The sequence below is a fragment of the Neolamprologus brichardi genome, unplaced genomic scaffold (genome assembly GCF_056152115.1).
Source record: "Neolamprologus brichardi isolate AB-2024 unplaced genomic scaffold, ASM5615211v1 NODE_ptg000008l+_length_2720982_cov_1, whole genome shotgun sequence".
NCBI classification, from domain to species: domain Eukaryota; kingdom Metazoa; phylum Chordata; class Actinopteri; order Cichliformes; family Cichlidae; genus Neolamprologus; species Neolamprologus brichardi.
The window spans coordinates 619,184-630,843 of record NW_028270135.1 but is presented as its reverse complement, the minus strand read 5'-3'; the positions used below and the strand labels follow the sequence as shown (position 1 = coordinate 630,843).

Below are 11,660 nucleotides of genomic sequence, written 5' to 3'. Positions count from 1 at the left end.
TTGGATTCTGTAGGTGGGCGGAGCTAGAAGCCTCGTAGCGTGCTCCTGTGTGATTCCAAGTTTCCAAGTGCACGGATGCACAACACTGTGAGTCCTTAGACTGAGCAAACTAAATCATACATCGCCTGGTTACAGAAGATGAGTAAACACATGACAGAAATAATTAAACAACAACTTTGGGTAAAATGAAAATGTAAAAACATTTAAAGTGTCACACACATCAAATGTTGAAAGTGAATTTTTGTTCTGGAAAAATATTCGATCATTTTGAGTTTGATGAATAATGCAGCAGATGTTTTCAGTGGATGACAGGTGTTGACTGCAGATGGGCCAGTTTAGCGTTATGACTGTTTTCCAACAAAAGCATGCTGTTGTGCAGTCGTTTGACACTGAACTACTGAAATATGCATCAGTTTATACATGTACATTATACCCCATCTCCAGTTGTTTGTCATCCTGTTTCAAAGTAAAAAGTGCATCAAATATTTGACATTTGATACGTTTGTATTGTTTGTTTTTTAAATTTAATGTGGTTTAGAGGATTAAATGATCTGGGTTGGTCCACCAGGACAGGAAATCATGGCTGTTCCTCCATGAAAGACAAAGATCACAATAAGGAAAAAGATGATGATGCTGAGAAACACTGGCGACTGGATGCAGGTGGTGAACAGGAAACACAGAAACTGAGCTGACGGAAATGATGGAAATGGCACACGTGCTAATAATCTGCAGACATGAGCAGACCACACACTAACAAATCTGCTCAGGAGACGGTGAAGGCTCCAAACTCTCAATGATGACTTATCTAGCATCAACAGCACCACTATTACTGCAAGAAGTTTCGGTATTAAATATTTATGGCACTGTTCCAATTTGCCCCAATGGTAATAAAGTTAGTTGTAGGTAGGACAGGTATCGAGCTGAGCAGGACCTAATCTGCAAAGACGAGTTATCTGCTGCCTTAAACTTTAATTCTGTACTAGCGGAGTTTGAAGCTCTACTGGAGGAGCAACGGCAGCCAAACATGAGTTTACTGGTAGCAGACTCCACGGTGCTGCTTCAAGTTCAGGTAGTTCAGGTTAAATGCATCAAGACAGCTGCAGTCATTTTTTGTTCTGTATTGCACTTGGATTACATGACTGTAACATCTGATTCAGGCTTTTTGGCGGGTTTTTCTTTTTTGCAGCGCAAGGTTTCAGTCGAAGGCTCACATGAAGCCCGCGATATTTAAATGTAGAAGCTGAACCAGAGCTAGAGATGAAGCAGTCATTCCACAATCCTTTGTTCTGGATGTAATTGTTGAATTCAACGACTACTTGTTGTGTTTAGTTAAATAATATAATTCACACATGAAGAAAAAGCTTCACTTCTTCATACTGATGGCTACTCGAGGCAGTCCACACTCCCAGGCAGTGAGGACGGGGCCAACCAGAGGACATCAGGCACTCAGGCCACTCTATGAAGTCGGTTTCTGGTCAGAGTCAAAGCTGCTCTCCTAACTGCCTGTTTTCTGGAGTCTCCTTCATCCTCTGGAGCCTGTGCTGGGAGACACGGCTCCATCCTGGAGCAGCTACCTGTGCAACCCGTCCAGGTATCACGTCTTGATAGGAGTAGTGAAACTGGCCTGAACACGAGTGTCCTCCACCTGTTAAACCGCTGCTGCTTTAGGGTTTGTCTCAGTGTTGCACCTGTTGTTGATTTCATTAACAGCACAGCAGCTGAAGCTATTTAACACTCACCGCTACACAGATGTTTACCTGATGGATGCTACTCTGATTAAAGTGTGTTTTCATGTTTCAACAGTGTCATTGTTCGTCTGTGAGTTTGTACACACACACACAGAGCCGAGTGACTCAAATCAGTTTATTATGAAAAATGAGAGAAAGGTCCACAGACCTTGGTCTCTACATACAACACGATCAAATTCTGATTCTAGTCTTTGATCTGAGCCATGACTGAAAACTGTAATCGAGTTTGGTGATTTCATTCACTAACATATGTCACTGAGATCAAGCTTTAAGTGGGGAGGTGATTTTTTGAATCCACAGCACAGATTCCACCTCGCTTCAGCAGGTTCGTACTGTTTGTGTAGCAGAGGACAGTTTCTCCGTCCGACATCATCTCAGCAGCTTCTTCAGTCAGCTGTCGTCCCGTCTCACTGCACACGTCTAAGAATTCTTTTGCAGCACCTTGATGGTCACCTGAAAGCACGAGCAGGTTGTCAACATGTAAGAAATGTCTAATGTACACTGCATCGCATATTTACATTTATTTATTTATTGTCATTATGTTACTAAAGCATTACAAAACCTACTGTGATGCCCTCAGTGATAAAGAAAACAAAAGATCAATAAATACATCAGTAAGATTTTAAAAAAGTCAAAGCAAAGGCAGAAGTCTCTCGAGTACAGCGACTGGACGTGAGTGTGTGTGCAGGTGGACAGATGGCTTTCACAGCTCGTGGCAGCAAGCTGTCCCTCAGGTGGGGGTTTCTATGTAACCGTGACCTCGATGCAGCGATGAACAGTCCTGGGAGAGTGGGGTCAGCAGCAATACGACTGGCCTTCCTTTGTAAAAAGCTCTGAGCAAACGGGGGGAGAGTCCAGCCCTCTTCAGTTTCCTGAGGAAGAAGAGGCTTCGTGGAGGCCTTGATGTTATCCCCTCACTGCCCTCGGATGAGGAGAGGTGGGTGCTCTGTCCTTCAGAGTCGTGTTTGAGGAGTGCATCGCTGACCTAATATTATATTTAATATTAAAGGATGACTCTGTTATGTCCTGTTTATGGTGCAGAAACATTCACAGTTATCAAATCTGTGACACAAATATTTGTAACTCAGACTGAACACAATAAAATTCTTTTTATGGGTTTGACAACGATCGATTTTATGACTTAATCCTTTCTAACATACTGCATAACAACAACTAGGGCTGATAACTGAGCCTAATTAAACGCTCAGCTGATATTACGACCCTGATTAGAAGACCGAGCTTAAGATATGCAAGGCCGAGCCTTTCCTCTGTAATCACAGACGGCTGAACGATTGATCGTTTTCTGATCAAAACTGCGATTTCAGACAGCGCGATCATGTGACGGCCAAAGCTGCGGTTTTTTGCACCTGACTGACCCAGAAACTGTAGTGTTGTTTATTTAGCAGAACCAGAAGACAGTTAGGAGGCATAACACACTGTGACATGGTGCCTCACCAAATACGGTTTTTGTTGTATTTTACTTCACTGTAACTTCACATAATAAAAGATTTATTCAGTCAAAAATGGTCCTTTTAGTTTTTTGTTTGTAATAACTGTCATTGGTCAAAAACTGAATGTACCTGCATGTTCCTTATTAATAAACACATTTGAAACCACTTTAGTTTTCGTCATAGAGTAATCGCATTTATTGTTTTGATGAAATGACGTCATTTTCTGTCATGTTTGTAAATGTTACTGTACGCTGGGAATTTTGTGATGAAAATCATGAGTTGAACTGAAATCAGAATATCTGCCAGAAAAATCATAATTAGATCATTTCTGAGACTCACACGCTCTCCCTGTATCAGCCTCTGAGGCATAGAGCCCACTTTGATCTTAAACAGTGTGAAAAAGAAAGAAATCTGTCAGCTTGACTCTTCGGACTTAAATTGGAAGAAATAAATGTGTAAAATACAAGTTACACATGCTGTAAGACGCATGTGTAGACGTGGTGGCAGCTCATTGTTCACACTGACCATTTGTTGGCTGTTGTAGTCATAAAGATTTCTATATAGTGCAGAGGGTTTATTGGAGACATAATTAAGCGTTTTGCAAGTTGAATTTTTTTGGTACTAAATAGTCATTTTTGGGGGGAAAACAGCAGCTGACAGCACTGTACACACCGATAGACTGGTGTGTAATAAGCAAACAAATAACACAGAAAACAGAGATTTCTGATGGGAGCCTGGTCTCGCAGCACACAGAGATAGAGCTGTGCGGTTTTATCGTGGTGGCATCCAAAGTAAGAGGGAATTCAAAGTTTTTCTGACGTGTGGTGTTGGTCTTCTTTTGCTGCTGGTTCAGGGAAGTTTGGTTGGAGGGTGACGATGTGAGATGTCGGCTTCCTGCTCCCAATGGGATCCATGTTTTGTGTTTGCATCTTTTTACGCGATCTGTTTACCTGCTCTTTAATCGTTTGCTGTTTTGGCTTTTTGTTGGTCGTTGAAATGGTTTGACGAGCTTTGAGCTGAGATTCGGACGTTTCTGTGGATTCCACACGTCTATATTTACCAGATCCTCCGGGACATCACGATAAACTAGATGGACATTTTTATACTATATTCCCTCCTATTTATAAACCATATTTATTATAGTATGATGCGACCAACATTCCTACGTCTGGTCTCGACCTCTTACCACTGATTACACTGCACCTTACAGCAGGTATAACTTGTTTACAACTGTATCTGTGTGTCTTTTATTCCTTTATCTTATCTTCTGCCTCTCACCCCTGCTCCTGGTTCAAATAATTGAAATGCATTGTGGGAAATGTAGTTTGCAGTCACTGTGCTTTTGAGCAGTATACAGTAAACTTATCTTAAGACAATCTTGCACAATCACTCGCAGGTCACATAAAATGATGTGGCGGGCCACATTTGGCTGGCGGGCCTTGAATTTGGCACATGTGCTCCAAGGCTCAGAATAAAGGCAAAGCTAATGATAACCTCACCTATGATTCCCAGCTTAAACATATGAGATTTTGGGCAAGCATACACACCAACACGGAGCCACCTATTCAACGCCTGTAAGCACCAAACGGCAGCAGTGATTACCGTTTTAACTTCTGTGTAGTTGTCCAGGCCGTACTGGCCCAGCTCTCTGCCGACACCTGAAGCCTTGTAGCCTCCAAACGGAGCCTGAGCCCCAAACACGTCGTAGCAATTAATCCTGCAGAAGAACACACACAGGAACAAACGCTGATGTTAAACATGGCCTGAATGAATACTGAGCTACAGCAACACAGTGTGGGCAACCAGTGATGACGCATGGCTGCGTGATGTCCTCCAGCAGCTGGATTTGTAGGTGTTTGGAAAGTGCAGCTACACAAATAACTGAAAAACCTTATTAGAAAAGTCAGTATTCCCCCTCATGTTTCATGACAGAGAGTTCAACTTTTCCCTCCTCTGTGAATGTTTGCACATTAGTGATCCCATTAATCTGTCCTTACCAGACTGTGCCAGCACGAAGTCCACTGGACACATAGTTGGCCTTATCGATGTCCTTAGTAAACACGGCGGCTGCAAGCCCGTATTTTGTGTCGTTGGCTCTCGTCACGACCTCCTCGAGGTTTTTAAACTTCAAGATTTGCATCACTGGACCAAAAATCTGCAAAACAAGAGAGACACGAAAGCAAAAAAGTATTTTAGAAACATCAACAGTAAGAAATTACCAGGTGTGTGTGTGTGTGTGTGTGTGTGTGTGTGTGTGTTAATTGCACGATGTAAAAGCCCCATGAAGGCCACGTTTACGCTCTCAGCAGCCACGTCTGGAGCTTTGCAATGTTACCACACTTTAATCCTGTGAGCACTCCACAGTGACCCTCAGATGTTTGTGAAGCCAGACTGCACCAGTGGCGACAGACTGACACCTGAATTAAGATGAATCCAATTCAATTAGAGTCTATTTATGAAACAATCCAGTCAGATCACAACAACAGTCACCTCAAGGTGCTTTATATTGTATGGTAGACCCTACAATGATACAAAGATAACAGAAATCTCAGATGAGCCCCTATGAGCAGCACTTTGGTGACAGTGGGAAGGAAAAACTCCCTTTTAACAGGAAGAAACCTCCAGCAGAACCAGGCTCAGGGAGGGGCGGGGCCATCTGCTGTGATTGGTTGGGGTGAGAGAAGGAAGACAGGATAAAGACATGCTGTGGAAGAGAGACAGAGGTTAATAACAGATATGATTCAATACAGAGAGGTCTGTTAACACATAGTGAGTGAGAAAGGTGACTGGAAAGGAAAAACTCAATGCATCATGGGAATCCCCCAGCAGCCTAAGCCCTGTTGCAAATTAAGTGGGGAGGGTCAGTGTGTTTGTCCTCACAGAGTAGGTTTACATGATTTTGTCTGGACTACTAGAGTACACGGATATAAAACAGTTACAGTTATAATGGTTATTTTCCATCCTACCTCCTCTCTGGCAATGGTCATGTTGTCCTGGACATCTCCAAACACAGTAGGCTGGATGAAGTATCCTCTGTCTGCAGCTATTCCTCCTCCACACATCAGCTTGGCTCCTTCTCTCTTCCCGCTGCTGATGTATCCCAGAATCTTGTTGAATTGCTCCTGATCTATCTGGAGAGTTTATTGGAAGAAAGGGCATCGATTGTATGTGACGGTGCAAAGTACTCGACTCTGAGAACAACACAGACTTTATGTGTACCTGAGGTCCCTGCTCTGTCTTAAGGTTAAAAGGATCTCCTACAACTCGCTTCTTGGCTCGCTCCACACTGCGCTCCACAAACTCGTCGTACACATCAGCTTGGACATACGTTCGAGAGCCAGCACAGCAACACTGGCCTTGGTTGAAAAACAGAGCAAAGTGGGACTGCTCCACAGCGTACTCCACTGAATCAGGGAAGAAACAGAGAAACGTTCACTGGAGACAATCTGAAAACAGAAGCAACACTACGATTCTTGGACTGTCCAGTGGTAACATTATAGCTGCCACAAAGCAGAAGACCTTTATGTATCCAACTGCTCAGTCCTAATAAGGCCTCAAAGTTTACACAAAGATGGGAAAAAGTGTCTTCAACAATAGGATACAGATTTCTAACCAGTGTGTACTGCAAAGGAAGTCAGAGGACGTACTGTCAGCATCAGACAGGATGATGTTGGGGCTCTTTCCTCCCAGCTCCAAAGTGACTTTCTTCAGGTTGCTGCTGCCTGAAGCCTGTTGGATCAGATGACCCACCTGACAGACAGGAGGAAAGGCAGAGCTATATTCAACACTGCTACTTATGATGTGAGCATTAAAATTCACCAGGCGTGTGGATTAAAACATACGCTGTCAATTTTGCAGAAAGAAATTACTCAACATTTTTCCCGCTTTCTAATCAAAATGCAAAATTTCTCTTTGCACATTGGCTGCTTGTTCACTCACTCAGAGCCGTGCTCGTCAGGCATTATTTCCAAAGGAGATTTCTTTTGGTTAAGTTGCGTAACACTTACCTATCAATCATTCAAGAATAAAAAACACACTTAACATTGTTCTCATTTCTTTTACTTGACTCTACAAATCTAACAAAGACCTGCATCCACAGTACAGATCCAGGTCTTTGCACATAAAGCAGGTAATGGATGTGTGGCTGCTCTGAATTAGCGGTGAGTATATGTACGATGATAATAAAGAGCTATACTGTTCTAGAATATCACAGAAACATCTAAACAATACTTTAAATAATGACCAAATGAAACTGTTTTGTTTTCCTGTGTATCCAAGTCTAGCTTTGTATTTCTGGCACTCCATCAACAAAGCTGTGTTTGAGTGAAGTCCTGCCTATGAGTCCGCATTTTTGGTCGTCATCCTGCCTGCTTCACATCGCCACATGACATCCTGCTGCTATCCTTTGGTTACACATCACCCCTGACACTCGTCTCCGCCCACTCCAGCCTGTCTGCACTCTCTTCTTCCCCCCTCTTGTGAACCGTCTGTTGCTTTTGTGGTTGGACTCCAGGTATTTAAACTCGTCTACCCTCAGAACCTCCATGTTTCCCTCCATGTCCCTCTCATTCCCTCATTGCTTCTACCAACTTTCATTCTTCCTCCAGCACATACTTAAACCTCTGCAGGTCCTCTTCCACCTGTTCCCTGTCTAACATCAGACTCCTTCCTGAACTCTTCAGGCCATCAAGTCAAGTACCTCCCTTGGTAGGTAACACAGCCAGTCACCAACAGCCCAGTGCCCTTGTTGCATATCTGGTCAGTGATGGATATGGTATGATGCATAGGGTTACACTACTTGCTACTGACAGGCAAATTTAGCCCCACTCATTTCTGCTCACTCTAGCTCTGTCTGCTCATTCTGAAGCCACTAAAACTCATCACAGAGTCGGTAATGATGTTTGTCAGCCACGTCTCTGTCAGGCACAACAGGCTGCTCTCCCAATACAATTTCTGTTAAAGGGATGGTTGGCTCAACAGAGCTCTGACTGTTTGTCAGCCTGGCTACAGAGCTGAAGAGAAACCTGGGGTTGTTCTTATTTTCTTCAATCAGTGACGAATAGTAAGATGTTCTGGCTTTGCGGAGGGCTTTCTTATAAAGCAGCAAACTATTTCTCCAGGCTAAATGATGATCCTCTAAATTTGTGACACGCCATTTCCTCTCCAGATTACGAGTCGTCTGCTTTAGGGTACGTGTTTGAGAATTATACCACGGGGTCAGGTACTTCTGATTAGAGACCTTAGTTTTCACTGGAGCTACAGTATCCAGAGTCGTACGTAGTGAGGAGGTGAAATTATTAACAAGATAATCGACCTCTGTTGGGGTAGCGTTCAGATAGCTGCTCTGCTCTGTGTTGGTACAGGGCATTGACGATGATAACAGTGGCTGGATTATATTCTTAAACTTAGTTACAGCGCTTTCAGAAAGACATCTACTGTGATAAAGTCCACTCTCCACTGCTGCGTAATCAATTATTGTAAATGTAAATGTTATCAAGAAATGATCAGACAGGAGAGGGTTTTCAGGAAACACTGTTAAATGTTCAGTTTCTATGCCATATGTTAAAACAAGATCTAGAGTGTGATTAAAGTGGTGGGTGGGTTCTTTTACATTTTGAGAGAAACCAATTGAGTCTAACAACAGATTAAATGCCATGTTGAGGCTGTCATTTTTAGCATCAACATGGATGTTAAAATCACCCACAATAATTATTTTATCTGAGCTCAGAACTAAATCAGATATAAAGTCTGAGAAATCAGACAGAAACTCTGTGTAAGGCCCAGGTGGACGATAGATGATAACAAGTAAGACTGGTTTCTGAGTTTCACAGCTGGGGTGGACAATGTTAAGCATCAGGCTTTCAAATGAATTAAAAGTCTGTCTTGGTCTTTCATTAATTAATAGACTGGTGTGAAAAATTGCTGCCAAACCGCCCCCTCGACCTGTGCTTCGAGATTTCTGGTAGTTAGAATGACTCGGGGGTGTTGATTCATTTAAACTAACATAATCATCCTGCTGCAACCAGGTTTCTGTAAGGCAGAGTAAATCAATTTGTTGATCAATTATTAAGTCATGTACTAACAGAGACTTGGAAGAGAGAGACCTAATATTTAATAATCCACATTTCACTGTTTTACTCTTTGGTTCAGATGTGGATACTGTATTGTTCTTTCTTTGTAAATGTTTAAGTTGTTTGTTGCTGGTTTTTAGTTTGTTTTTTGTCTTTTTGGAAGCTGACACAGTCTCTATGGAGATGGGTTTTTGGGGGGGGTAGCAGGAGGAGAGAAGCTGCAGAGAGGCGTGTAAGACTGCAACTCTGCTTCCTGGTCCCAACTCTGGATAGTTGGGAGCAGGAGGAGGAAGTGACAGACACTGAGTAGCCACTAATCTAAAGAATTTTTTACTTTAAAAAATGTGCGATTTTGTAAAAAGAATTTGCTTTAAGTAAAATGTGACTGACAAACAGAGTTTTAAAGAGAAAGAAGAACATATTCATATATATAATTGGAAAATATTGATTACATTAAATGTGAGAATGACCTGATGATTTAATTGAAGAGAGATTAGATAAACTGAACGAAACCTGAAGTTCAAGTTCATACATGACTCAATGTTCAGATATACAGTGAAGAAGAGATACAGGGTTCTTCCCCGTATCTCTCGCCGCCTTCTCCGAGACGAGCAGTTCAGAAGACTGGACCCAAGATGTTCACAGCTGAGGAACAAGAGACAGCAGAGGGATCAACTGTTGTCCAAACTGAACCTGATGACTTTGTATTTTGGGGTGTTATCTTCTCATTTTTGCCATGTTTGGTTACAAAATTAAGGAAATTTAGATTTCCACCCAGAGCATGTAACACAAAGAGAAATGCACTCTGTCCAACCATTCTGCTCACAAAGATCAGAACAAAGTCAGCATTAGCTCGGAGTAGATAAGTAAACCTCAGCTGATTTGATTCTGTTTGATTATTATTTATTTCTGCTTTTGCTTTCCTCTCTTAATAAAACATCTTGCAATTAAAGCCTAAATTGTTCACATTCACCTTTTAACCCTTTGTGAAACATTAGTATGAATAGCTCTTACAGGTTATTCCAGCCTTTTAAAAGTAAGAGCCCGTTTGAGGTGACCTGTTCTAGAGGGGAGCTGCTGGAACAGGTGTGGCTGGTAAGGCTACTGCAGAATTAGGCGAGTCCCCTCACCCATCAGCTCCATGTAAACTCTGCATTGCCTGCTGGGTAACACTGATCAGGATCAGAGCCGATCCAGACGTTCTGTACTTGTGTGCCGGCTCCACCAGATCAACACAGCACAGAATCAGAACACTTCCCAGAGAAATGATGGATTTTGAATCAGATTTTTCTGTCAATAGTTTTAAATAGTTGCACAAACATTGCTGAGGCATTAGCTGCACTTTGTGTAAATAGCTGTATATAAGTTTGTTGCTTATAAATAGGTATATTCTGATTTTTTAGATCATTCCATCAAGTGGAAATGACTTTTTGAGTTATACTTTATTATAAATTCAACATAATATCCCAAAGTTTGTAGATGTCTTAACACCAGTTTCAGTAATGTATTCCAGACTGCATACTTGGGATTTCAACAGTAATAAAAAATAATAGTAATAATAGTAGGGCTGCCACGATTAGTCGACTAGTCACGATTACGTCGACTATCAAAATCGTCGACGACTGATTTAATAGTCGACGCGTCGTTTGAAGCTTTGTAAGATCACAAAAGACGCAGGAATAAGTAGTAGGATTTAAGAGTGTAATAACGGGCTGAAACAGAAGATGGCAGCACTGCATGTACAAGGATGCCAGCTGCCGTTAAACCCCGAAGAAGAAGAAGCTGTGTCCCAGAATTCATAGCGCAGCCCAGCTCAGTTTCCAACAATGGCGGCAGCTAGTTAGTTTTAATATTACTCTTATTATTCTTTCTGGGTCACAAAATAAACATTTAACATATTTTCAGGCGAGAATGTAGCTGTGTAAACCTCAAATATCTGCTCAGTTTATCAAGACACCACATATTTTCAAAAGCGCTCCGACGTTTTCGGAGACGTCTGTTAGCCACTAGCTTGATAGCTAGCCGGGGGCTAGGCTAACTAGAGCCGTGAGAACACCGGACTCCCGGCAAATCGTTTTCAAACCCACCGCCGTCTTTCACTGCTCAGGTTAAACATGATATATAAGTCACTTAGATAATTTAAAAATGTTATTGTTTGGCTTTTTTTAGTATTTTATTTGTTCCTGAGTAAATCGGTTTGGCTGAGATTAAAGTTATAGTTTTTACACAGCTGAATAAACGTCAAGCAGACAGCTGATTATCAGAAGTGTGAGATGCTGAGAATTTACTCCGGTGTCCTGTTATATTTTAGATAGCAAGGAGTTTATTAAACTTCACCGAAACAATCTGCAAATTTCATTAAAATTTAATAAACTATCATCTTGTCTTTA

At 41.9% G+C, this 11,660-nt stretch overlaps 1 protein-coding gene across 2 annotated transcripts in view; it reads right to left on the bottom strand.

Moving 5' to 3' along the window:
- Positions 1-1,849: 1,849 nt before the first annotated feature.
- The window catches only part of LOC102788134 (aldehyde dehydrogenase, mitochondrial-like), a 29,457-nt gene continuing 19,646 nt past the window's right edge, over positions 1,850-11,660 (bottom strand). Inside the window, exons 8-13 of one of the 2 annotated variants that reach the window (XM_087837168.1) lie at positions 6,847-6,949; positions 6,419-6,603; positions 6,166-6,330; positions 5,197-5,354; positions 4,802-4,916; positions 1,850-2,201 (exon numbers count right to left, since the gene is read on the bottom strand). In XM_087837168.1, coding sequence (XP_087693294.1) covers positions 2,169-2,201; positions 4,802-4,916; positions 5,197-5,354; positions 6,166-6,330; positions 6,419-6,603; positions 6,847-6,949 — 759 coding nt within the window. In that variant the 3' untranslated portion in view covers positions 1,850-2,168. The other variant, XM_087837169.1, reaches the window with a different exon arrangement.